The sequence below is a fragment of the Desmodus rotundus genome, chromosome 7, assembly GCF_022682495.2.
Source record: "Desmodus rotundus isolate HL8 chromosome 7, HLdesRot8A.1, whole genome shotgun sequence".
Classification (NCBI taxonomy): Eukaryota; Metazoa; Chordata; class Mammalia; order Chiroptera; family Phyllostomidae; genus Desmodus; species Desmodus rotundus.
The window spans coordinates 68,256,930-68,283,212 of record NC_071393.1 but is presented as its reverse complement, the minus strand read 5'-3'; the positions used below and the strand labels follow the sequence as shown (position 1 = coordinate 68,283,212).

The window sequence follows — 26,283 nt, the reverse complement described above, 5'->3', positions numbered from 1 at the left end:
AGGGTAAATATTACTTTGTGCTCCTTTAGGAAACTAAAAAAAAACAGAGTAAAAGAAAATTTGAGCTAAGTCTCCTCAAATTAGACTGAATTAATCTCTCCTCCGGTAAAAACAGCAACAAAAAAGTTTTTGGCATAAAATCATGATGTTGCAAAGGTAATTACTAAAAACAAAAACAAATAGTAAAAGCCTCTAACAACAGACAGAAGCCAGCACGCAGTGTGCTCTTGCTCTTCTGCCTGGAGAGTCCTAGCAAATTCAAGCCACTCGATCAACACAAGCAGCAAGGTTTAGGTCAAGTGGCCAATGATCCAGTGTTTGCATCAAAGGCAGCTACAAGTTGCTACTTCTCTCTGCCTGTTCATTCCTGTTTCCTTCGAGAGGCCTGTATTAAACACCATGGAGGCAGCCTTAGCATATGCCTTCCAAAGTAAAATAAAATGAAGACACGTACAAAGCACTGCTTCTGGAAGCAGCTACACCCCTGACTCTAAGTTACCACCATCCTCACAATCTCCACCCTCCCAGTTTCCTTGCTACTCCCTATACCACTCCCAGTTTCCTTGCTACAAGGAGAATTGACTAACAGGCTCAGGAATTTTGGTTCATTGTTAATTAACCAGCCTCTGAATGGTATAAGCAGTTTGTGAATCACTGAAAAAACACATGTAAAGCATCTTAAACAGGGACTAACCTGGAGATGACTGGTGCTGAGGCTGAGCTGTGATCTTCCCGGGCCCCAAGCTCTTTTCCAAAGGTTCCCCAGGCACCAACCGAGGTTGGTCTGCTCTGAGGAAGGCCGAGCTGGCTCCTTTGGTCTCCGTGACCTTCGCAGAGGATGATGGCTCCAAGGTGTCAGCAGAGGTGGACCCAGAAAAGGTACCGCTCTTTCTAGCAGGAGAGTCATCAAGAGCGGCTTCCCTCTCTCCAGGCAGCCGGAGGATCCTGTGATGATGCTGAGGGCTGGGAGGCCTTGGAGATAGAGGTGAGGGAACAGGTGACATCTGTTTGTTTATGCCAGACTGAGAGGATGAATTATTAAATACCTTGCCCAGGGCTGCCAGTGCTGGGGAGGAAGGCCTCTTCTCATCACCTCCACCCTGTGAGGAGTCAGGGCCAGCACTGTGGGGCAGGTCCAAAAACAAGGTTTTGTGACCACTCAGAGACAGCTCAGCTCTCCTTTTGCTTCTAGAGTCTGGGAGGGTGTGGGTGGCTGTAGTGCTGTGGGGGAAGCCCAACCTCTTCCCTTCAGTGGCTTCAACTAACTTCTCACTCTCTATCACCTTCAGGAGGACCTTGTTCACAGCCGCCTCAATGGTGACTGGAGGATATTCCTTGGCTGATGACTGCAACGACCTGTCCCCTTGCTGCTTTTTGCTCCACCGCTTGGAACCACGAGCTCCAGCCTTGGCTCCTCGGAGGTTGAGCAAGTCTGCGCTAGGTATAAATTCAGCTTGGGCTCCAGGGCAAAGAGCAATCCTTCCTTCACCTTCAGGATGCGCTTTAACTACTCTCTGTACCTGAGCAGACAGATCCTGGACTTTGGCCACCACTTTGGAAACAGGTTTCTTCTCGTGAGCCTGCTCAGCAGACTTCCTCCAGCCCCTCTCTGAATGTGGATGCTTCTCAGCGTCCTCCTGACTTCCTGAGAAACATGTTTGCTGACGTGCCAGCCTGCAAGGTGCCCTCTGTAGCTCCCCAGCACCACCATCCCCTGGCTCTGTGGAGCTGCAGGCAGGGGGCAGCCCTCCTCTTCCAAGCTTAGCATCCTCAGAAGCCATCCCAAAGCTCCCAAAGCCAGGGTCAGGGTCCAGCATCCTGGGAATCTCTGGGGGGCAGCTTTCTGTCCTCTGCAGGGAAGAGGTAAATGGCCTTCTTGGGAGCAAGTTGCCTCTCTCCTCTAGAAGCCAAAGATTAGGCCTTGCTCGAGAAAGAGGAATGGAGTTGCTAGAACAGATGTGGTCTCTCCCCATCTGTGGAGCCGATTCCTGGCCCCCATGTCCTTTCCTTCTTGTCCCCTTCTGTGGGAGCACCTCCATGCTCTCTCTGCTTCCACCAAACCTCCGAGGCTTTTTGTTCCAATGGGTGCTCCTCTTATTGAGACAGCCCACAAGGGGCTCGCCCTGCCAGTCGCCAGCACTCTGGAAACAGTCATCCTCAGGGGCCAGGCTCACCAACAGCTCCGACAGCTTCCCCTCCTGGTTCCCCATCGTGATCCCCAGGATGTGGTCTGAGCTTAGAAGGTTGGCCAGCAGTCTCGCCCTCTCCGCTGTGAGTTTGTATAGCTCAGTGAGAATGTCTTTAGTGGGAGTCTGCTTGAAAAATATGTCTCCTGGATGTTCATTCGGCTGCAGGCTGAGGCTGGTGATGTCTGACCCCTCTCTGACTTGGTAGCAGTTATGAAACCCTTTATTGAATCTGTCTAGAGTTACAGTGCCCTTGTACGAAAATCCTCTGACTTCCCCCCTTGGAAGATAGAAGCTGATGTGGCAGAGTTCAGTAATGGGCTTACACAATTGGAGGGTAGAATGAGTGCCTTCCATTATGCCTACCTAATTATTCATGCCTCAGAGATGCTGGTCTGTGGTCAGGCTTCCCAGGCTCCAGTGCTGGGGCATGTGATGGTGGCTACGCAGAGAAAGCAGCTGACAGTCATCTCCAGCAATGAGACTGCCTGAGGAACAGGGGAAGAAAGTAGCTTGTCTAACAGAGTGGATAAATCATACACCAACATAAATCAAAGCATCACCATGACTTAGCCCCCCTCTCTGGCTGACCTCAACCAACTCAAAGCATCAGCCAGGAGGCAGACTGCAACCTCTTCCCACTCCCACCCCCCCTACCTTGACCAGCAGAGTTTCTCTACAGCTGAGAGATGGCAGAGTGATTGAATTTTAGCCCCAAGACAGAAGTTCCTTCTTCCCATATGGGAACTCAGTGTATACCCAAAAGAAGGTCTCTCAACTTCTCTAGGCTTCAGTTTATGTTTTTTATAAAACAGAACTAATATACCTTTCAGAAAGCCTGAGGCAAGGGGACTTTGAGATCCTTACAAAACATAGCCATTTTAACAACTTGCCTTTGGAATATCACTTTGCAAAAATAAGTCAAGCCTTTTTACTATCCAAAAAAGCATTTTCTAAGATTTGATATTATTTATTTAACTTAAAGTAGACTTGGGTAAAGGTATTTAGCTAGCAATTTGGAGTTTCTCTGAAAACTCACATATTTTGCCAAAAGAGCTAAAAGTAAAAACTTTAAAGTTTAAAATTTAAATAAGAAATTCAAGTTTTTTTCATACTTCTCACCTATTTAAGGCCAGAGGAAATGCCAAGAAAAAGCAAAAGTCTGTAAGCCACCGCTGGCCTTGTATGGCTTTTCCAGTGTTTTCAACCATCAAAGTGGCCGAAACACCACAAACATAAAGGTGGCTGCTCCCTCCTGTAACTTGAGGTATCCAGGAGTATCTCTGTGGCTAACATCTCTATACACAGGCATGGGGTTTCGAATTCTGTATGACAACACTTCATTTCTTTAGTTAAGGCATTGCTCAATTTTCAAGATGTCCATGTTTAAAAGAAATCCCTCTGGGAAGGGAAACACAATAATCATTTATTAACCATTGATATCTTCAATGAGTGATTTTTGTCAGATCTTTTCTAACTGGTTTTAAAGAGTAAAAAGCTACACAAAAGTACATCTCAAGTAGACAAAGAGAAAAAAGAGGCAGAGTTTTATAATAGAAACTCCTTGAGGAAGACAGATAAAGAAGAATGATAAAACGAAAGTTTAAAAAATGCAGATATCTGGTCAATCTGGAGTTGCCAGGTGGGCTCAGAGTACTCACAGAAAAAGAAGTGAAACAATATTTTTAAAGTACTGAAAGAAAAGACCTGTTAACCCAGAATTTTATATCTGGTCTTCAAGAATCAAGGTGAGCCCTGACCAGTGTGGCTCAGCAGGTTGGGCATCATTCCTTAAAGTGAAGGTTCACTGGTTCAATTCCCAGTCAGGGCACATGCCTGCATTGTGGGCCTACTCCCCTGTTAGCATGGGGGGGGGCGGTGGTGAGAGGCAATGCACAGGTATTTCTACCACACATCGATGTTTTCCTCCCTCTCTTTCTTCGTACCTTCCTCTCTCTTTAAAAATAAATAAGTAAAACCTTTAAAAAAAAGGCAAAATAAAGACATTTTCAGATAAAGGAAAAGTAAGAGAATTAGTTGTAAGCAGAACTGCTGTAAAAGAGTCTCTAAAGAAAGCTTTTCAGAGTTCTGGCCAAGATGGAGGCATAGGTAGAAATGCTTCACTTCCTCACACAACCAAAAGAAGGATAAAAACCAACTTAAAAAAAATAAACAACCAGAACTTCCAGGAAATCAAACTGCATGGAACTCCAACAACCAAGGAGTTAAAGAAACATTCATCCAAAGTGGTAGAAGGGGTGGAGATAGGCAGCTGGGTGAAGAGGACCTGCCACAAGGCAGGGACTGGTAGAGTGGGAAACTAAAGACCTCTAGCTGTAAAATCTGGTGGGAGTTGCAAAGGAGGGAGAAATTCCCAGTCTCACAGGAGAGTTTGTTGGAAAGTGGGGCTAGAGTAGAGCAAGCGAGTACCATTATTCCCTTTCTGACCCCTCCCCCACAGACAGGGCCACAGTGCAGCAAACAGGGTTGCCCTTCCCTGGCGAATACCTAAGGCTCCATCCCTATAACATAGTAGGTGTTCCAAGACAAAGAAATATGGCCCAAATGAAAGAACAGATCAAAACTCCAGAAAAAGAGCAAAGTGTTGAGAAGATAGACAATGCAGAGTTCAAAACACTGGTAATCAGGATGCTCACAGAACTGATTGAGCTCAGTTGTAAATGAAGGAAGAAATGAAGGCTATACAAAGTGAAATTAAGGAAAATATACAGGGAACCAACAATGAAGGAAAGGAAACTGGGACTCAGATCAATGATTTAGAACAAAAGGAAGAAATAAACATGCAACCGGAACAGAATAAAGAAACAAGAATTCAAAAAAAAAAATGAGGAGAGGCTTAGGAACCTCTGGGACAACTTTAAACTTTCCAACATCTAAATCATAGGGGTGCCAGAAGGAGAAGAAGAAGAGCAAGAAATTGAAAACTTATTTGAAAAAGTACTGAAGTAAAACTTCCCCAATCTGACCAAGGAAATAGATTTCCAGGAAGTCTGGGAAGCTCAGAGAGTCCCAAAGAAATTGGACCCAAGGAGAAACACACTAAGGCACACCATAAATTCATTACCGAAGATTAAAGAGAAGGAGAGAATCTTAAAAGCAACAAGAGAAAAGGAGATAGTTACATACAAAGGAGTGCTGATAAGACTATCAGCTGATTTCTCAAAAGAAACATTGAAAACAAGAAGGGTCTGGAAAGAAATATTCAAAGTCATGAAACGCAAGGACCTACAACGTAGATTACTCTATCCGGCAAAGTTATCATTTAGAATGGAAGGGCAGATAAAGTGCTTCCCAGGTAAAGTAAAGTTAAAGGAGTTCATCTTTACCAAGCCCTTATTATATGAAATGTTGAAGGGACTTATCTGAGAATTAGAAAAAGATTGAAAACTATGAACAGTAAAATGACAACAAATTCACAACTATCAACAACTGAACCTAAAAAATAAAAACAAAAAGTAAGCAAACAAGTAGAACTGGAACAAAATCATAGAAATGGAGATCACATGGAGGGTTATCAGTGGGGAGGGGGGGACAATGAGGGGAAAAGTATGGGGAATAAGAAGTATAATTAGTAGGCATAAAATAGGGGGAGGTTAAGAATAGTATAGGAAATAGAAAAGCCGAAGAACTTATATATACAACCCATGGACATGAACCAAGGGGTGGGGAGGAGAATGCTGGAAGATGGAGGGTGCAGGGTGGAGGGGGGATAATGGGGAGAAAAAAATGGGAAAACTGTAATAGCACAATCAATAAAATATACTCTAAAAGAAAGCCTTCAGACAATGAAAATGATACCAGAAAGAAACTTATAATATCAAGAATGAAGGATGAACAACAGAAATGGTAACTATCTATATAATATAATATTAATCCTTTCTTGAGTTCTTTAAAAGATGTTTGACGGGAGAACCAAGATGGCGGTGTAGGTGGACACACTGCGCCTCCAGAACTGATGGAAAATCGAATGGCAAGGAAGTCTGACACCAAGGAAATAAAAAATAAACATTCATCCAGACCGGTAGGAAGGGCAGAGATGGGCAGCCGGGGCGGAGAGGACTCGAGTTGCCGTGGCGGGACTGAGACTGGCAGAGTGTGGGACGAATGGGGCAGGCACTCTGACCACTAGCAGACCCCTTGGCCCCACATTCAAGCACAGAAAAACCGAGAGGGCCAGACTCAGAGTGGCGGAGAACGGGGCAGGCAGAGAAGTGGGTAGTACCCCCGTGGCCCCACACTTGCGAACAGATAAACTGGGACAAACGGCAGGGAGCGAAGCAGACTGCATAACCCAGGGCTCCAGCGTGGGGAAATAAAGCCTCAGACCTCTGATTGAAAACGCCCGTGGGGGTTGGGGTGGCAGCAGGAGAAACTCCCAGCCTCACAGGAGAGGTCGTTGGAGAGACCCACAGGGGTGTAGAGTGTGCACAAGCCCACCCACTCGGGAGCCAGCACCAGAGGGGCCCAATTTGATTGTGGGTAGCAGAGGAAGTGACTGAAATCTGGTGGAGAGTAGAGCGGGAACCATTGCTCCATCTCGGCCCCTCCCTCACATAGAGCATCACAGCTCTGTGACCAGCGTTACCCCGCCCCGGTGAACACCTAAGGCTCCACCCCTTTAAGTAACAGAAGCACCAAGACCAAAAAAAAAAAAAAAAATGGCCCAAATGACAGAACACTTCAAAGCTCCAGAAAAAATACAACTAAGCGACGAAGAGATAGCCAACCTATCGGATGTACAGTTCAAAACACTGGTTATCAAGACACTCACAGAATTGGTTGAATTTGTTCGAAAACCAGATGAAAAAAATGAAGCCTATGATAAGAGAAACAAAGGAAAATGTACAGGGAACCAATAGTGATGCAAAGGAAACTGGGACTCAAATCAATGGTGTGGACCAGAAGGAAGAAAGAAACATCCAACCAGAAAAGAATGAAGAAACAAGAATTCGGAAAAATGAGGAGAGGCTTAGGAACCTCCAGGACATCTTGAAACGTTCCAACATCCGAATTATAGGGGTGCCAGAAGGAGAAGAGGAAGAACAAAAAATTGAAAACTTATTTGAACAAATAATGAAGGAGAACTTCCCCAGTCTGGCAAAGGAAATAGACTTCCAGGAAGTCCAGGAAGCTCAGAGAGTCCCAAAGAAGCTGGACCCAAGGAGGAACACACCAAGGCACATCATAATTACATTACCCAGGATTAAGCAGAAGGAGAGAATCTTACAAGCAGCAAGAGAAAAGGACACAGTTACCTACAGAGGAGTTCCCATAAGACTGTCAGCTGATTTCTCAAAAGAGACCTTACAGGAAAGAAGGGACTGGCAAGAAGTATTCCAAGTCATGTAAGGCAAGGGCCTACATCCAAGATTACTGTATCCAGCAAAGCTATCATTTAGAATGAAAGGGCAGATAAAGTGCTTCTCAGATAAGGTCAAGTTAAAGAAGTTCATCATCACCAAGCCCTTATTCTATGAAATGTTAAAGGGATTTATCTAAGAAAAAGAAGATAAAAAATAGGAACAGTAAAAATGACAGCAAACTCACAGTTATTAACAAACACACCTAAAACTAAAACAAAAGCAAACTAAGCAAACAACTAGAACAGGAACAGAACCACAGAAATGGAGCTCACATGGAGGGTTATCAATAGGGGAGTGGGAGGGGGAGAATAGGGGGAAAGGTACAGAGAATAAATAGCATAAATGATAGGTGGAAAATAGACAGGGGGAGGGTAAGAATAGTATAGGAAATGTAGAAGCCAAAGAACTTATAAGTATGACCCATGGACATGAACTATAGGGGGGGATGTGGGAGGGAGGGGGTGGGCAGGATGGAGTTGAGTGAAGGGGCGGAAATGGGACAACTGTAATAGCATAATCAATAAATATATCAAAAAAAGATGTTTGACAATTAAAAGCAAAAAATAATGCTGTTTGATGGGGTTGCAATATATGTACTTACAATATATAAAACAATGACAACAAAAAAGTAAGTAGGAAAAGGGACCTATATGTTGGTAAAGAATAATAATACTTTAAATCTAACTGCACTGTGAAGAGTTAGGCATGTAAATTATAATCCCTAGAGCACCCACTCAAACAGAATTCAAAGAGTTATAATCAATAATATAGTTGATAGATTCAAATGTAATAATAAAAAATTTTCAAAAACTCAAAAGAAAACAAGAAACAGTAAATTAGGAAAAGGAACAACAACAACAAAAAGAGGCAACAAACACAAATAAATAATAAAATGGTAAACCTTAATTTAAATATAATAATTACATTATGTAAAGTGGTCTAAACACAAAGATTGTCAGAATGCATATAATATAGAATTAAAGTCAATGGCTTCAAGTTACTCAAGGAGAATATGCAGACCAAGAAAAGCAAAGGTTTGAGAAGATATTCCTGGAAATACGGATATTTAAGTGATAGATATATGATGGGAAAAGAGACTTTAAATGAGGCTGAGAATGAAATAGGTAGTAAAGGAATGCCCCATATTTTATTCATTTTATTCTTTTAAGATTTTATTTATTTTAAGAGAGAGAGGAGGAGAGGGAGAGAAACATCAATGTGTGGTTGCCTCTCAAGCATCCCCTAGTGGGGACCTGGACCACAACCCAGGCATGTTCCCTGACTGGGAATCAAACCAGTGACGCTTTGGTTCACCAACTGGCACTCAATCCATGGAGCCACACCAGCCAAGGCCCCCATATTTTACAGGTAAAGAAATTAAGGTTCAATGATCTAACTTCTTATTATGCTTTTATTACAAGTCTGTAAAGCCTAGCTCTGAAATCTTTCAATCATTGAAACCAAACTGAGACCAGAATTCATTCCTCAGAAGCCAGTATTAGACTAAACCACAGGACTTCCATAATGCAAGCAAGCCTTTCTTTCTTCCCTGGCAGTAATAGGAATCACATCTCCAGTTATATCCTTAAATCCTTATCTTCAGCTTCATCTCTTCTTAAAGACCATGCACTTTTCTTCTATTGCTACATTTTCGTTTGTCAAATAATAGAATAAAAACAGTGACAGTCACAACCATGGTATGGTACCATGATGAAGACCATTTCAATTAGGGACCAAACAATAGGGTATAGAAGATAAAAGGAATGAGTTTTGGGTTGCAGAACTTAACATCATTCATGTGGTTTGTGGCAGGATACATAGCAACAACAGATTTCTATCAGTTGTAAAAGAAAAGTGTCCCATTCCTGGGACTATGAAATTTTTAAAAATGTTGCGGAGTTGTACTTTGCTTCCAAGATAAAATACTGTTCTAAAAGGTTCTGGGGGTCCAAATCCAGGTGCAAATGGATTTCTTCATGTCATGTGTTCGTAATTTCTAAGTTTCCAATGGCCATAAGCAAGTAGAGAAGATACTCTTAGTACTTCTCTCTCTAGGCATATTGTTTAATAAAAATTCAAGCAAAAGACATTATCAGAAATGAAAGGTAGGGGCTGACAACTGGAGTGAATTGTTTTCATTATAAGCAGTCATCACTTGGAAAGAACAAGTTTCTCCTCCTAATGCACAGCAGCACAGGTATTGATACATCAGTGGCACAGAAATGATCTAACTTGCCTGAATTTTGCAATGACAGAGCATCTGAGAGGAAACTTATACAAAGTTCATGTTTTACGGTCCTAGCATGAGTTTTAGAATTAGCTTTGCTACAATTTTGGACATCCTAAATCCAAACTATTTAAGGCAGATTACTGCCAAGAAACACAAACATTTTTCAAACACTTTTTTTCCCATTCTCTTCCACAGTCTGAAATTATTTTTATCAAAATTGTTGTGCACACCCTCCACTATCATCATTGAATGTTTATAGAGCTGCCTCTCTCTGGAGCATAGAATAACTATCCGTGGGTCTTCCCAAATATCCATCTCTCAATCAAAGAAAAAAGTCAGGATTCAGTGAGCATCCCCGGCAGTGTCAAGTTTCATGTCCTTTGGGAAATGAGAAATTTAATTTCTAAGTTTCCAATCCACTGACTCAACATATTATTTGGTGACACCTACTAGCTGACCAAAAGACAACAAAACTCCTCCTCTTTGAAGAAGAAAAATGTATACTCTGAGCAAATGAACTCAAACCTTAACACTTTAGTCAAAAGAAGGCTTCAGAGCAAGGCAAACGCTTTTCTGTGACAGTCCATTAGCAAGTCAGAGTGCAGTGCTGAATCATCACACATATTTTCCATCTGAGAAACCAGAGGAAAAAGAACTGCAAGTCTTAGGGGCGGGGGGAGAAAAATAACAAGAAAAGCAATATGAAGTGGGGTTAAATACACCAGCACTGCAATTTCATGCTGAGTTCACAGGACTATTTCAAGCAGCATTGCCTCATTCTGCTTTGACTAAAAGGCAGCAACTCTGCAGGCTCCACACACTAAATTACACATCTTAATTTGGTCTATGAAGTGCCCTTCTTTGGTTGTGCTCAGTGCAAGAGCATTTTTTTTCCTGGAAAATCTTCATGTCTTCCATTTCCTCTGACAAAGTCCAGACTGACATTCTCTCCAAGACAGCACTGCTAGTGGATATTTCTCTCCTGACTCGTTTCATGATAAGCAAGTACACGATTTTATTCTACCCAAAATGGAAATAGCTATTGTATTTCATTATTGTGGGAAACTATTGACTTTTAGTAGATGCTATCCAATGTTCATATTTCACCAATGCCTAAAACACAATCCAAGACTTAGCTGCTATCATTCTGTCTGCTTACTGTAAATGTTCTAATTAATTTTGTCCCTAAAAGATGATCAATGCAAAGCTTTACTTGTTTAGCCATTGGCAGTCATGCCCTAAACCTCCATCTGACCCCAATGCTGCTAAGATAGATTACTCTAAATTCCATTAACAAACTGAAAATTGTTTGTTAACTGAATCTGAAAACTGTCCATTCAGATTCAGGCTCTACCCTTCTGCACACAACTCGAAGCATCAAGAGGCTGACTTTTATGGATTCAATCAATTAGCTCCCTTGTACTCTGGCTTCTATTATGTTTAGCCATTGGTAAATAGTAGCAGCAAATGGAGGGCAGAATGGAAGAAGGGTCAGAATATTTATTCCCTGGCTCCCCTCCTCCTAGGCTATGTTTTTTCAGTAGGTGTTTCCACAGCTCCTCTTGGATAGCCTTTCCCCAGCTACAGCTATTTTCTCTGGGTAGCATTTACTGCTCCCTCCCATTACTCATTCAGGCCGAGGTAGCTTTGAATTATGCCTCTCATGCTTGATTTTGAAGAAGTCGGTGCCTTCGTGTCTCCTTTCCACCCACCCCAGAATGGAGTGCAGTGCTATACTGTTCATCAAATAGAAGACATAAAAACAAAAGTAGATCAACAATAGCTTTCTAGCTCTTTTCCCAAAGGAGGAATTTTTCTTCGAATAATCTACACATCCTAGAAGTAGGATTATGGGAGTAATAAATAAATTACTACACTACAAAGCAGAAAGTAACCCATTTTATAAAATATCAAAGAACAGATCAATAAAGGGCAAAGAGAGCAGAGACCACATCATGTGTGTAGAATCAGAAAGTCCTTCAGGCAGACAACAGCATCTGAAATAGCTCGATAAAGGGTAAAATTTTGACAGGTAGCAATTAAGAAAAGGGAATTCCAGAAAGATGAGCATTATATAAGATTGCAAATCTGCTAACATGTGCAAAGGGAAAAATTACTCACTTTGTTTCTGAGATACATGTCAGGAGAGATTAAGTCAAGAAAAATAGAGTGATAACACACTGTAGAAAGATTTGAATACACAGACCAGACCGGGAGAAAAACCAAGATGGAGGCATAGGTAGACACACTGAGCCTCCTCGCACAACCAAAAGAAGGACAACAACAATTTAAAAACAAAAAGAAAGACAGAACTGACAGAAAATAGAATTGTATGGAAGTCCGACAACCGGGGAGATAAAGAAGAAACATTCATCCAGACCATAGGAGGAGTGGAGACAGGCGGCCGGGGAGGAGAGGACATGCAGCAAGGCAGAGGCAGGCAGACCCAGCGAGGTGGTGGATTGTGGAGCGGGGAAGGCCAGGCTACAGCTAGCAGATCCCACAAGGTGGTGGCTGGCGACTCTGCGGCTCCACATTGGTGCATAGATAAGCCAGGAGGAACAGCAGGGGAGAAAAGCAGACCACACAACCCAGGGCTCCAGAGCAGGGAAATAAAGCCTCAAACTTCTGAGTGAAAACACCTGTGGGGGCTGAGGTGGCAGAAGGAGAAACTCCCAGCCTCACAGGAGAGTTTGTTGGAGAGACCCACAGGGGCTTAAAGCATGCACAAGCCCACCCACTTGGGAATCAGCACTACAGGGGCCCAATTTGATGGTGGGTAGCAGAGGAAGTGACTGAAATCCAGCAGAGAGCTGAGCAAGCGCCATTGTTCCCTCTCAGCCCTTCCCCCACATACAACATCACAGCACAGCGACCAGCATTACCCCGCCCTGGTGGACACCTAAGGAACCGCCCCTTTATGTAACAGGCGTACCAAGACAAAAAAAAATGGCCCAAATGACAGATCACTTCAAAGCTCCAGAAAAAATACAACTAAGCAAGGAAGAGAGCCAACCTATCAGATGCACAGTTCAAAACACTGGTAATCAGGATGCTCACAGAATTGGTCGAAAACCAGATGAAAAAATGAAGGCTATGCTAAGAGAAACAAAGGAAAATGTACAGGGAACCAATAGTGATGCAAAGGAAACTGGAACTCAAATCAACAGTATGGACCAGAAGGAAGAAAGAAACATCCAACCAGAAAGGAATGAAGCAACAAGAATTCAGAAAAATGAGGAGAGGCTTAGGAACCTCCAGGACATCTTGAAACGTTCCAACATCCGAATTATAGGGGTGCCAGAAGGAGAAGAGGAAGAACAAAAAATTGAAAACTTATTTGAACAAATAATGAAGGAGAACTTCTCTCATCTGGCAAAGGAAATAGACTTCCAGGAAGTCCAGGAAGCTCAGAGAGTCCCAAAGAAGCTGGACCCAAGGAGGAACACACCAAGGCACATCATAATTACATTACCCAGGATTAAGCAGAAGGAGAGAATCTTACAAGCAGCAAGAGAAAAGGACACAGTTACCTACAGAGGAGTTCCCATAAGACTGTCAGCTGATTTCTCAAAAGAGACCTTACAGGAAAGAAGGGACTGGCAAGAAGTATTCCAAGTCATGTAAGGCAAGGGCCTACATCCAAGATTACTGTATCCAGCAAAGCTTTCATTTAGAATGGAAGATAAAGTGCTTCTCAGATAAGGTCAAGTTCAAGGAGTTCATCATCACCAAGCCATTATTCTAGGAAATGTTAAAGGGATTTATCTAAGAAAAAGAAGATAAAAAATATGAGCAATAAAAATGACAGCAAACTCACACTTATTAACAACCACACCTAAAACAAAAGCAAACTAAGCAAACAACTAGAACAGGAACAGAACCACAGAAATGTAGATCACATGGAGGGTTATCAACAGGGGAGTGGGAGGGGGAGAGGGGGGAAAGGTACAGAGAATGAGCAGCATAAATGGTAGGTAGAGAATAGACAAGGGGAGGGTGAGAATAGTATAGGAAATGTAGAAGCCAAAGAACTTATAAGTATGACCCATGGACATGAACTATAGGGGGAAGGGAGGGGGGGCAGGATGGAGTGCAGTGAAGGGGGGGAAATGGGACAACTGTGGTAGCATAATCAATAAATATATTTTAAAAAAAGAGAAAGATTTGAATCCAGGTTGGTAGGAAGTTAACACTAACTTCATAGACAATTGGGAAGCATTTAATGTGTTTCAATCAGGAAAGTAGTTTGTTGAGCACTAAACTAAGAAAGATGAATTTAGTTGTAATAGCAGAACACAATGGAGTAGAAAGAGACCAGAGGGTCAAGAATGAGGAGCTCAGGAAAACATCAAACTATTCACAGATTGAAAAACAAACAATTAGATAGGAAGATTTCAGGCATAATTTTAGATAGTAATTTTAGTAGAGGAATAAAACACCAAAATATATTGCAAAGAGCAAAAAAATAAAAAGATGGTTAAGAGAAGGAAATGAGGGTAACATTCTGCACAGGTGTAAAGGCTTTGTCTTCACTGTTACTTTTGTTTTGTTTTTTAAGACAAAGGAAACTTCAGCATGTTTTTAGTTGAGAAGGCAGAGGTAGTAAAGAGGGAGGTACTGGTGATGCAAGTGGAAGACGTGGTCAAATAGGGGACAACAGGTGAAGGAAGGCACTGGGGGAAGGAGAGGACAGGGCTGGAGGGCACAAGGGAGGTCAGCCTTGACAACAAGGAAGGTTTCGTGCTCAAAGGCTAGGGCTAAGGGAAGGGGAGAAGATGACTCTGAGATAGAAGGAGTGAAACCGAGTTTACAGACTTATCTCAATGGTTATTGTTTTCTTCATAAAGACTATAATTGTATGAATTCATTTGCTTTCTTGGCAGTGTCACAAGAAAAAAGCACTAAGCCAGTTTATACTATAAAAGCAAACTTTCTATCTTTGAAACTCTAATTTGACTTAGAAACCACAAAACCTAGTCCAAGCTAGGTTTTATTATAATATATAACATACTAGCAAATCTCTACAAAAATAAAAAAGAAGCCAAAACTTGTTCAACAGAATTATTTTTGGCTGTGTGGTTCAACTTCCATTTGAGCCACACAACCACTCTGTGAGGCAGACACAACAGATATTGTCATTGTCACTGCACATACAGAGAGGCTACAGGAGACCAGAAAGGTTAGAGTAACTTGTCCCTGGTCACACAGCTACTGAGTGACAGAAGGGATTCAAACCTGGGTTCCCAGACTCCCAGTTTGGTGCTCTTTCTACTATCCCACTACAGATGGCAACTATTTTTTTAAAAAGACTTTTAAAAATGCCATTAAAAATGTGTTGTTGGGTCCTGGCTAGTGTGGCTCAATGGAGTGAGTGCCGACCTGTGAATCAGAGGTCACAGGTTCGATTCCTAGTCAGGACATATGCCTGGTTTTCAAGCCAGGTCCCTGGTTGGGATGCGTGCGAGAGACAACCGATCTTTCTCCCTGCCTTCCCCTCTTTCTAAAAATAAATTTAAAAAATATTTTTTAAATGTGTTGGATAGAACTTTAATGCAATGTAGTACTACATAAAGTGAAGCAAGTGGGCTCAAAGCTACTCCTTGTTAAAGTTTTCTTATTTAAATATGACTTTTCGAAGAGTTCTATGTCTGAGTAAATACTCAGAATTTCATGAGGGACCATAACTTATAGGCAGTAATTTCATAAGGTGTGCCCGCTTCCTTTTTGCTTTGTTGTGGGAGACATATTGGTATCAGTTTCACAAACTCTTACATTTGCCATGGGAATCAAAGAATGCCCTTATTCACCTTAATCTAGTGCCACTTCATAAAATCTGCCCTAAGAGTTAGTTATTTTGGAAGTATTTTGCACAATACCAGTAACTCTATATAGAGTAATGGTTAAATGGAAGGCTCTCCCGAAAAAGGGACACGGTGACGCCGCACTGCATTCTGGCTCAGTATTTATATGTTTCAGCAAAGACAGCTGAAATCCCCAGTGCTGTCCCACAAGTTTGTTTTCCTTAGTACACTAATGAAGAGGCAGGAAAAGAGCCTGGGGAAAAGCAGTAAGAATCCATAAACATTAAAGATAGAGGTGTGTTAATGAAATAGGTAGATTCACACTTGGTTGAGAAAAAAGAAGAGTAAGGGAAGGAGGAAGCAGAGGAAGGGGAGGAGAAGGTCAGGAGGAGGAGGGGAGGATGACATTCACCAAAGTTTCATGAGTTCTTAACCAGTGCTAGGTCCTAGGCTAAGTGCTTCCTACACCTCATTCATTTAATTCTCTCAGTCCTTTGAAATGAGTGCCAGTAACTCTTGCATTTCACCCATAAGAACCATGTAAGCTTAGAGAAGTTGAGTAACTTGCCCAAAGTCACTCAATTATTGAGTCACAAAATTGGAACTTGAATCCAAGCCTGAATGTCTTAAAAGTCTGCAGGTAGTAGTTACAAAATATTGCATTTCTGAAAACTTCCGGGAAAGACCGTGGATCTGTTAAGAGAGACCTTTAGTAGATTTCTAACACCTCTACATAAGGATTGTTTCTCCTTTCTTTGGGAAACAATGGTTTACAGACTATGGTGTTTAAGCAAGTAACACCATGATCTGCTGTGCCCCTTGGTGAGAATATAAAGAATATAAATTATGGCAGCAAGGAAAAAGAGCATGCAACATCTGCAACATTCCTTCTAGAACTGAATTATCTTGTCCCTAATTTCAACAGTTCTAATACAGACCCTTCTGTGTCACAGCAGCCACAATCAGACCCAAAGGCTTAGCACAGGAAACAGGACCTTCTTGGGCTCAGTGTGTGTCTTCCATTTAATAAACTGAGCTTATCTGAGAATTCCTTCATTTGATTGCTACTCACAAATTTCACCACTTCATGCAAACATATCATGTCCACTGTTTCTATAACTATAAATGTTACACAGAAGGTGTCTAAGATTTTTTATACCATTTACATATAATTTTAGCAGAATTTCCTGATGATTCCACAACTTCATTCTGAAACATCTGTTAATTGATCTCAGTTGAAAGGCAACAACATAAAAAAGCATATTACTATATCAGAAGTCAAAAACTGGAGCTAAGTGGCAGGCTTGGAAAGAATAAAGTGAAGATAAGGATACATTTAGGAAACTGATGAAGAAGCCAAAGCTTTGAGGTATAGATGATTGTCCTAGATAATTTGTTACAGCAACTTCACACTGCTTCTAGAAATTTCCTATGTTCCTAGGATTCAAACACATTTAAACAAGTGTTTACAAAACAATTTAATAAGAACATTTCTGAATTTGAGATTGCTAAGACCTCTAGATAGATTGAAGAAATAACTATATACAAAAAAATTTCAATTGCATTTTGAGACAAGTGGCTGACATTCTGATCCCTAATGGAACCACAGTGGTGGGTCTCTCCTTGTTACCAGCACACAGGGGAGCCGGGAAACTAAAGTGGTCTGAGCACATTTCTGCTATCGGGAAGATTTTACATGGGCTGTGGCGTAGACAGTTTGAAGTAAGAGCAAATATATGATAAGTGCAGCAGATATGTGTGCCATGGTAGTTAGAATCCAGAATGAGAAGGAAACTAAGGCCTCAGGTTCCATAATTTTTATAGCCTTCTATAAAAAGTTGCACTTGGCACAAATTTCTGTCTCATAAATTGCCAAGTAAATCTGTAAATCAGATGAGGCCTCCGGGGAGTGCACTATTGAGTATTTTTTTTTATCATCAGATTAAATAAAATGTTCTCTAAAGTGGACATGTACTTGCATGATGAATCAATTTTCTAATTGGAGGAATTCTATATGGATTAAGAGATCAGGATTTACCAAGAAAATCCTTCTTAAAGGGCCTGCAGCCATCAGGAGAAACATCCGTTTGGCTGCACTGGGGGCCTATTTGAGCCAAATAAATTTACATGCTTTAAAAAGTATGTTCTGGGGCATTACACATTTCATTTTATAATATAAATACCTTCAGGACATGGAAATTTAATCCCACCACTGGTTCTTTAGAGTTAATTATTAGCGGAGGAAAAATTAACTACGGGGTTTTCTTAAATTGGATGTTGGGAGACAACACTTAACTCATTCCTTTTCTTCAGTCTCAATTGCCTTCCAAGTGTCAACATATCACCAATATAACCATAACTACAGTTAGTTCTTCAATTCTGAGGGGTTTCAGTAAAACCGATACAATGAACATATTCACATAAGCAATTAGAAACTATGTTAATATCACTAGCTGCCACCATAATGTATGGCTATGCGTAGTATATAAAACACAATGATTCAAAAGGGAGATGTGTTTTACTTCTAAGGTTATCACAGATTTTACTGTATTCATGAAAAATTGGACACTGTTACTAAGGTACAAAGTGGTGAACGTGGATTTATGACTAAATGATCAACCTACATACTAACTTAAGGTTCCGTGATGAACTAGATGCAAAGGCCACTGGTACACTGAGTAAAGTGGAAGACAGGTGGCAAAGTAAGAAAAGGTACAATACAGCTACGGGAGTGTTATGTGGATCTGGACACAGTGATGAAGCACAGCCAGCTATCCGACAAGTGCACCTTGTCCCCAAGGGACGGGACAGAAAAGGGAAGAAGGATATGGAGAATAACACTGGTTATGTGGTTTGACACTGAATTAGAGGTTCTACATTTGTTATCTCACTTCACTCTAGCAATTATCCACTGTCTCATATGGTTTTCATTTTTGTTTTATATATCATAATCAATAAAATTCACAAGAAGAAAGTGGCAGAGTTAGGCTTCAACACAAGGTCACTCTAACCCCAAAATCAATAGTCCCTTCAGCATAGCACATTTGAGTAGTTAGAGCTTGACTCTTTCTCAATACTCTAGCTTACCAGGAAGGATTTTAAAAAGAAAACAGGGGGGTTGGCTTTAGCTCATGCAGTTACTTTGTCATGGCAGACACTAAAAAGAAAAAAGGTGAAAAAAAACCAAATTATTTCAATAAGGCTGGAGAAAATTTAAAGGATGAAAAATGAAAGAATGTGACTTTGAGGTGGAGGTGGGGAACCATATCACTGAAGCACTACTGTAAGTGCAAGGATGATCTTCCCAGAGGCCTTCTGATAAGAGAGCAACCTCATATATCCCACAGGAAAATGGAGCAGCTAGAATAACAAACTGAAATTGCTGAGGAACAGTGATCTACCTGAGCCTAGGTGGCGATGCGCTATCCAGTCCACCTCTTTGTGACACTGATGGACAAGGAATCCTCCATGATGTACAGGGAAAAATTTTTGCATTGGAGCAACAGGAAAAGAGAAGGAGACACACATATATATAAAAATTTAGAAAGAGAGAAAGGGCAAATTGTGGGTAAGAAATAGAAGGAGAGAAAGAGAAAGACGAGGACAAAAGAGAAAAAGAGACAGATGTTAACCAAACAGAAGAAGGTTGGAATTTTCTGTGTGTTCATAGAAGACTTTGAAAGACTATGAAACCAACCATGCTACTTCAGGGCCCAGGTGAGCAAGCATGGCCAGGGTTGGAGAAAGGGTCACTTTCCCATGTACCATCTCCTTCAGTTCCCTAAAAACTCAAGAAGGCCATTACAAAAGCCTGCTGTGCTCAGCAGCATGGTTAACAGAGGGCACCAGCAGCAGAGGCCAGGGCAAGGTGCCATGAGGACAAGGCTGGAGGATGGTGTGTGACTGGTCTGAATGCCGAGCATGTGAGGCTCCATGAAATAACAGGAGGTTTTCAGAAGTGGATGAAGTCCTATGTAAACAGGAAAGAATAGGATTCACCATAATAAGGTATTATTATTAATGTGGCCTCACTGGAACCCATAAACAAGTGATTGCTGGGTTACTAAGTTTATACTCACTGAAGAAGAAGCAAGTGACACAAAAAAATGATGAGAAGAAACCCGGGGATAACTATAACTCCCTTCCCAAAGAAGGGAAAAATCAAAGTTGTTCAAAGGGTTTCTTTGGAAAGCTTGCTATCACTGGACATTTTCAAGTGCATGTTGATGACTATCTGATAGAGATCCTGAGGAAATTCAATCATTATCCATCCAGTTCTATAGACCTATCAGTCCTCCTTAATACCTCCCCCCTCAGACTCAAATCCATTATCAGGCCCTGTTGATTTTACTTCCATTAGTGGCTACGTGCTTGGATGAAATGGCCTTCAGAACCAGTTCCAACCCAAGCTAGTATTCATTTTTTACATACGTTCTAATATATATTCTTCTTGGAAAGGCAAAGAACCTTTTGTTCTCTTAAGCTATTTTTTGTATTATCTCACATCATTGTATATTATTTCAAATAAAAACAGTAGATCCCAATAATCATGAATGTTTCCTTGATTCAGTTACTTAGACCATTTAGTTCCCTAACACACAGAATTTGATCCCCTGATATTTAAGGGTATCTAGCCTAAGAGAGGCCACTAGATTCCTGGGAGCATAGGATCAAATGAGCAAATGCAAGTGGTTTTTCATGTTCCCAACTCCCCTACTGTATGAAGGTTATTAATGACCAGGTTCCCTGTGTATGATTGATTTTCCCACTATGGACTTAGAATATTGGGCAATCAGAAATGTTTCCATGTTCCACACTATCATGTTTCCTAAAGCAAAGTGTACTGGTTCAACCGAGTCATGATTTCTTTTGCGAAATGGATGCTGATCCAGAGCTATTTTAAACAAGGAGCCCCGGACATGGAGGGGAACTGTCAGGTGGACAGACTTTTTCCTACCCCAGGTTTGCTTTAATTAATAAACTAGATTCTTTTCACAGGAAAGAAATATTCTTTAACTGCTAGGGTCTCAATCATGGAGAACTCCTAGGTTATTTCTAGGGAGGGACTTGACATTCTGGAATGAAACCCCTCAGTCTTCTAAGTGTTTTACCACATATTTTCTCCTTTTATTACTTCTCTTTTACAAAAAATGTAAGAGGGCAGGTAGCCCCTATTTCTCTACATCTCTTTCCCTTTCCTTTGTTTTTCAATAAGGAAGTGAGTCCTCAAAAGTGAAGAACATGTGACTCAGAACACTTCACACATGCGGGCCGTGCATTTGTAGGTCTGGAGACTGGAAAACCAAAGGTAGGTATGGTTCCAGTGAGGTCAAACTTTAGTGCACATCAAAGCAGAGAACTCCTGAATATACCCACCCCTCTTCCTCCCACATACACACTTAACAGTGCTCGCCCATGGAAATGAAAAGCATCAAGAAATTCTCACCCATATACATGCCCCTTAAATGAGAGGTTCTGTCCCAGTTGGATTATTTATTGAACTGAGGCTACAAAGCCTCAAAATTCCACAATGCTTTTGGAAGAAATCTCATATACACAATCTTATTAAATAAACAATTTATCTGAAAACTGTAAAAAACAAGATCAGCATGTGAGACATGGCAGACTTTGCTGGGGGAGGTTTGAGCAAAATACCTGAGTGGAGCACCACCAAAGCAAATGGCACCTTTTCCATTTAAAACATCATTCCCTGGGGGTCAACTGTATGTCAGACACTTTTCTCACACTATTCTAGATGGATAACTTGATTTTGGCTTCTCTAACCAGCCTCTTTGTGCTTCCTTTTGTCTGACTTGTAACATCTTCTTTTTCCCGGCCACATGAAAATTCACTTTCAAAATATGGCCAGATTGAAATCATTTAGCTTTTGAGTACATAATTTTGCCATCCCAGAAGTATTTTCATTCTCAGGATTACCCTGTCAAAGGAAATGATAGGCTGTGGAGTCAATTCAGGAGATTTCAGCTTCACTTAAGTAGAAGAGGCATTGAAATGGTCAGGGATCTTCCCAGCATTGACAAATTCCCAATGTGTCTGCCTGCAGCTAAGACATGACTTAGGCATACCAAGAGTGTTTCTGAGTTTTGGTTCTCAAGTGAAAGATGAAGGAATAGCCTACATCTTTAATTGTTAAGATGATTACTATTGTTTAGTGATCACTCACTAGGTACTAGTAACCCTTCTTAGGGCTTTACCTGTTTAACAGGTTCATGTTCACAAATAAGAGTCTATGAGGTAAGTACCATTATCATCCCCTTCTACAATGAAGAAACTGAGGCACAGAGAGGGTAACTAACTTGCCTAGGGTCTCACAGCTACTAAGTGACTGAACTGTAATTTGAAACCAGATGGTTTGCTCCAGAACCCTGGCTCTGAAAATCCCTACAGGACTGACTGGGGTCACTGAATCTCAATCTGAAGACAGATCCACTGATTTACTCTTCTTCTATGGAGCACTCACCCCATGGTACAACTGGGCCGGGACTGGTGAATCTTCATGTAAGACCGATTCCACCCCAGTAGTGCAGACCAACCAGAGTGAGAAGGCTCGGGCTCAAGCCCATCTCTGCCAGTTTTGCCAGTCAGTTAACCTCCTTGTACCTCAGTGTCCCCATATGTAAAATACCTTTTTATTGTCCCTCCCAATTCTGTCACCCCTCCTACAGAGAAACGGAGCCCACTCTCCACTGTACTTTTCTAGGTACGTGGTAGATCCAGGTCACGCATGGGATCAGAACCCAGACTTCTTGAGCCAAAAGGCACCACAAGATGGTAAGGGAGGGAAGCAGCCAAGGGAAATGGCATATGAAATTTACAAGGAGGGGGACAAAGCGAAACTTTCATCAGTAATGCAACAAACTAGAAAGAAGGCAAGCAAAGTGTTAAAAACAATAACACTGAATGTAAAATTAACATGAAAAAGAATGAATTAATCAAGGCTTATTATTTTCACCTCTATTGTAAAAAAAAAAAAAAAATGTTAGCTTAAGTGAGACCCAGGACACAGCCCAGAACTTCTAAAGCCTTTTTCCCTGTTTGGTCTAAACTCTTTATTTGGTATTTAACATGTAGCCCCTGAAGATGTGCTGTAAGCACTCCTCCTGACACATGCACAAAGGCAGAGTCTTTAATTCAAGGCCCTCTTCAGGTTCTTACAGCCTAAGCCAGGCTGTGATGTCTCCATGCCCTACTCTCAGTTTCCAATCTGTTTAGCCTTCCCTGGCAGAACGTTTGGCTCAGTCCTAACTGTGCCCATGAACTCAGACATCAGCAGTCCTTGGGCTCCATGCCTCATAGTCTTGAGGGCCAGAGCAACCCTCCCTCTTACCCTTTAGCACAGCTTTAGGGTCTATACTGTCTTGGTTCAAATCCCAGCTCTTCCACTCAGCATGGGAACCTTAGCTAGCTATGTAATGTCTACATGCCCCAATTTCTAATCCCTAAAGTACAGGCAATAATGATATCTGACAGACCTATCAGCATTTAGAACACAGAGTCTGATACACAACAGGGGCTGTATAATAGCTATTATTATTATGTGTTCCAGATCTGCATTAGCCAGGAATGGAATTCCAATGCACCCTACTTCCTACTGTCAATTAACCTTTGGGGATGTATTTTTCCCTATCCGATCAAAATCTCCCTGAAGGGAGGACTGCCATCATCATCATCTTTGCTTTCCCTACAACACATGCCTTAAAGATGGCAGATATTCAATAAAGAGTGGACTAAAGTGTCATTATCTGAAGATATAAATCCAACCTGTGTCTCTGCCTGAAAATTCAAGCATATCATTACTTGTAGCTGGTACTAATGACAGCTGATGTCTCCGGTTTTACTTTCCAACAAACACGATTAAAGTAGACAAAAATCATAATCATGCCCATCACTAAAATATGTATCAGGAAGAAAAAAATATAAAAAATACAAAACAGCAAATTAGAGAGTAAGAGACTAAATTGATACCAAAATTTCCAATAAAGGTCAGACTAAAATGGAAGTAGGAGATATGAAATGTGAATAAAGTGATTTTTTAAAACTTCCAGATACTAAACAAAGGGTAGAAGAATAGATTTATGAAACCTTGACCAGTGCCTAAGAGAAAAATGAAAGGTGTGATTTCAGGACTCCAACATAAACTGAAAATATGTATTTTCACTATTCCCTTTGTCTGAACTGCCCCAGAATCTTTATGACTCAATCTCTGCTCAAATGATGCCTCATTAAAATACTCCTTCCACGATTTGGTAGGTGTCACTCTCCGGCCCTCACCCTGATGCACCTGTGTCCATGGAACTTGTCATCTGTCACACTGCGCACCCATGGTTACTCGGTCTCTCCCCAGGCACTGCAGAATGCTACCACCACGAAAGGAGAAGCTCTGTTCCCTGCTGTGTCCTGTGCTTGAGAGGTTACCTGGAAAGTCACAGATGCCCAGTAAAAGGCTGTCCAATGAGTGTTCCATTTATTAATAACATATTAATAAATATATATGCAAAGTTATTAAAATAGTACCTGGCGCACACAGTGGGCCCAATTAGCTTTTTGTAGTGAGAATACAGTAGCAGTATTCCTCCCTCAATTCTTTCTGATGTTTTAGTAACAAAGGTCTTCTGCCTTGGGGGACTTGGAAACATTGTGAAGAGTTATACAAGGGGGCAGGAGAGGCAGCTTGAAAATCTAAGAGGGGAGCTATTCACTTTATTTAGGGGCCAACTGGGAACTACTGAAGTGCTCTGTGGTACAGTGTGCTCAAAGAGCATGCTTTAGTGGTACTTTGGATGCTAACAATGTGCAGGGGGTGGGGGAGCAAGACTGGAACCAGCAAGCTGGGGGTAAGAGTGGGCCAGGGTGCAGGTGACAGTGAACAGAAGTACAAAGTGCAGCAATGATTTAATTCACTTTCTTACCTAGGTCTACAATTGCTTGGGCAGGCTCCAGGCTTTGAGATGTCAGAAACGTGATACCACCAGGCCTGTGTAGAAAAAAATAAAAATCAAGGCTTACCTGAAGCAATGTGCACACTAGGGGTGTGTGTGTGTGCGTGTGTACATGCCTGTGTGTACTGCTGCGTTGCCTGTATGTTTGGGGAGGCCAATTCCAAGGGGCTTTCCGAAATTGGGCATTGTGGTGCTAATCCTTTTTCTTCTGATGTGAGCCTAGGGAAGAGAAGGTCCTGCATCTTTCATGAGACAACCATAATCTCTACCTGAATGATGGCATAGCACAAGTGACAGACAGGGCTGGCTTGCCCTGAGTTTCCGGAATATAGGCCTTTCAGTGCTAAAACCAGCAAAGTCCTGGCCAAACCAGTACCAGCTGCCACCCTACCACCCTACCACCACAGTACCTCCAAATGCGTCTATGCTCATTCATTTGTTGCTTACACTGCAACCAGTGCAATCTCTTCAAAACAAAAATCCGACCTTGTCACCTCCTCACTAATCACACACAGTCAAAACCCTTCAGTGGCAATCTTGCCCTTAAGACAGATTTCAGGCCTTAACAGGGCCTGAAAAGCCCTCTGTGAATGGCCCCCTATCTATCTTTCCACCTTCATTTTACCCTATGCCTTGGCCACAGTTACCTTTCAGTGGCTCATGGGCGGGCCACTCCCTCCTCACACGGGCTCTGCACATGCTGGTCCCTCTGCACAGGATGTGACTGCCATTCCTCTTTTACATAATTAACTCATAAGATTTTTTCAGATCATAGCCCCATCACCGTCACTTTTTCAGAGAAGACTTTCCTGACTTCCCTCAGCAGACAAATCCCCTCTCCTGTGCCTTTTTGGTGTCATAGCCACTGCCACTGTCCACCCACATCCTCTTGGAAGTCATCTCTCTCACCAAGTGCTGCTGACCATAAACACCTGTGACCTCCTGCCTGAAGGCCTTTGTCTGTCCGTGGGAGCACCCTCATGTGCACGCAGGCTGGCACCGGGAGAGAGAGTGACAGGCAATAGCGCAATCAGGTACACTTTGCAGGCCATGATATGGAGTCCAGATTTCATTCTAATTCCAATGTGAAGCTATTTGAGAGTTTTAAGCTGAGGAAAAACATCATCTGATTACATTTAAAAGGTCACTCAGGCTACTCATGGAAAGCAGACTGTGAAAGGGCAGGTGAGGAAGCAGAGAGAGACCAGCTAGGAGGTTAATGCAGTGACCCAGATTATTATTCCAGAAGGGAGCATTGTAGAAGTGCAACTGAAAGCATAATAAAGAGTGGCTATTTGTAGCACAGCAGACAGCACCTTCAAGTTTCGGATCGGCTCCAGACCAGCCGCTTACCTGAGAAGGCCCTCTGAGGTCTGTTTCATTCCAAGTTGGTTCTTGGAGGAGGTTAAAAATCTTACTCTTCTATGTATGAAGTAGGGATAAACATATGGTGCATAACCAGATATGCAGTTTATCTGTGGTATTAACAATTCCTGGGTGGGGGGTGAGTAATTAGGGAGAAGTCTAAAGGAAAGAGACCATGGCAAAAACAGGTTGAGAAACACTGCTCCAGAATATCACAGGCTGCAGGCTCCTTAGGACCAGCAGGTGCTCTTACGCTGGCCTGGGATGGCCTCTGGCCTCCTGGACCAATAGCCCTAAAACTGCCCTGTCACATTTCCTGGGAGCTGTGCAGACACTGGCCAATTCACTTCTCAA

The 26,283-nt window shown here is 41.9% G+C and overlaps 1 protein-coding gene across 4 annotated transcripts in view; it reads right to left on the bottom strand.

The window, feature by feature from the left end:
- FMN1 (formin 1) overlaps positions 1 to 26,283 on the bottom strand; it is a 403,953-nt gene that overhangs the window by 362,048 nt on the left and 15,622 nt on the right. For 3 of the 4 annotated variants that reach the window (XM_053928167.1, XM_053928168.1, XM_045201499.2), the window contains exons 3-4: positions 24,535 to 24,599; positions 695 to 2,674 (exon numbers count right to left, since the gene is read on the bottom strand). In XM_053928167.1, the coding sequence (XP_053784142.1) occupies positions 695 to 2,543 (1,849 nt within the window). In that variant the 5' untranslated portion in view covers positions 2,544 to 2,674; positions 24,535 to 24,599. The remainder of the gene's footprint in view (positions 1 to 694; positions 2,675 to 24,534; positions 24,600 to 26,283) is intronic. The other variant, XM_045201498.2, reaches the window with a different exon arrangement.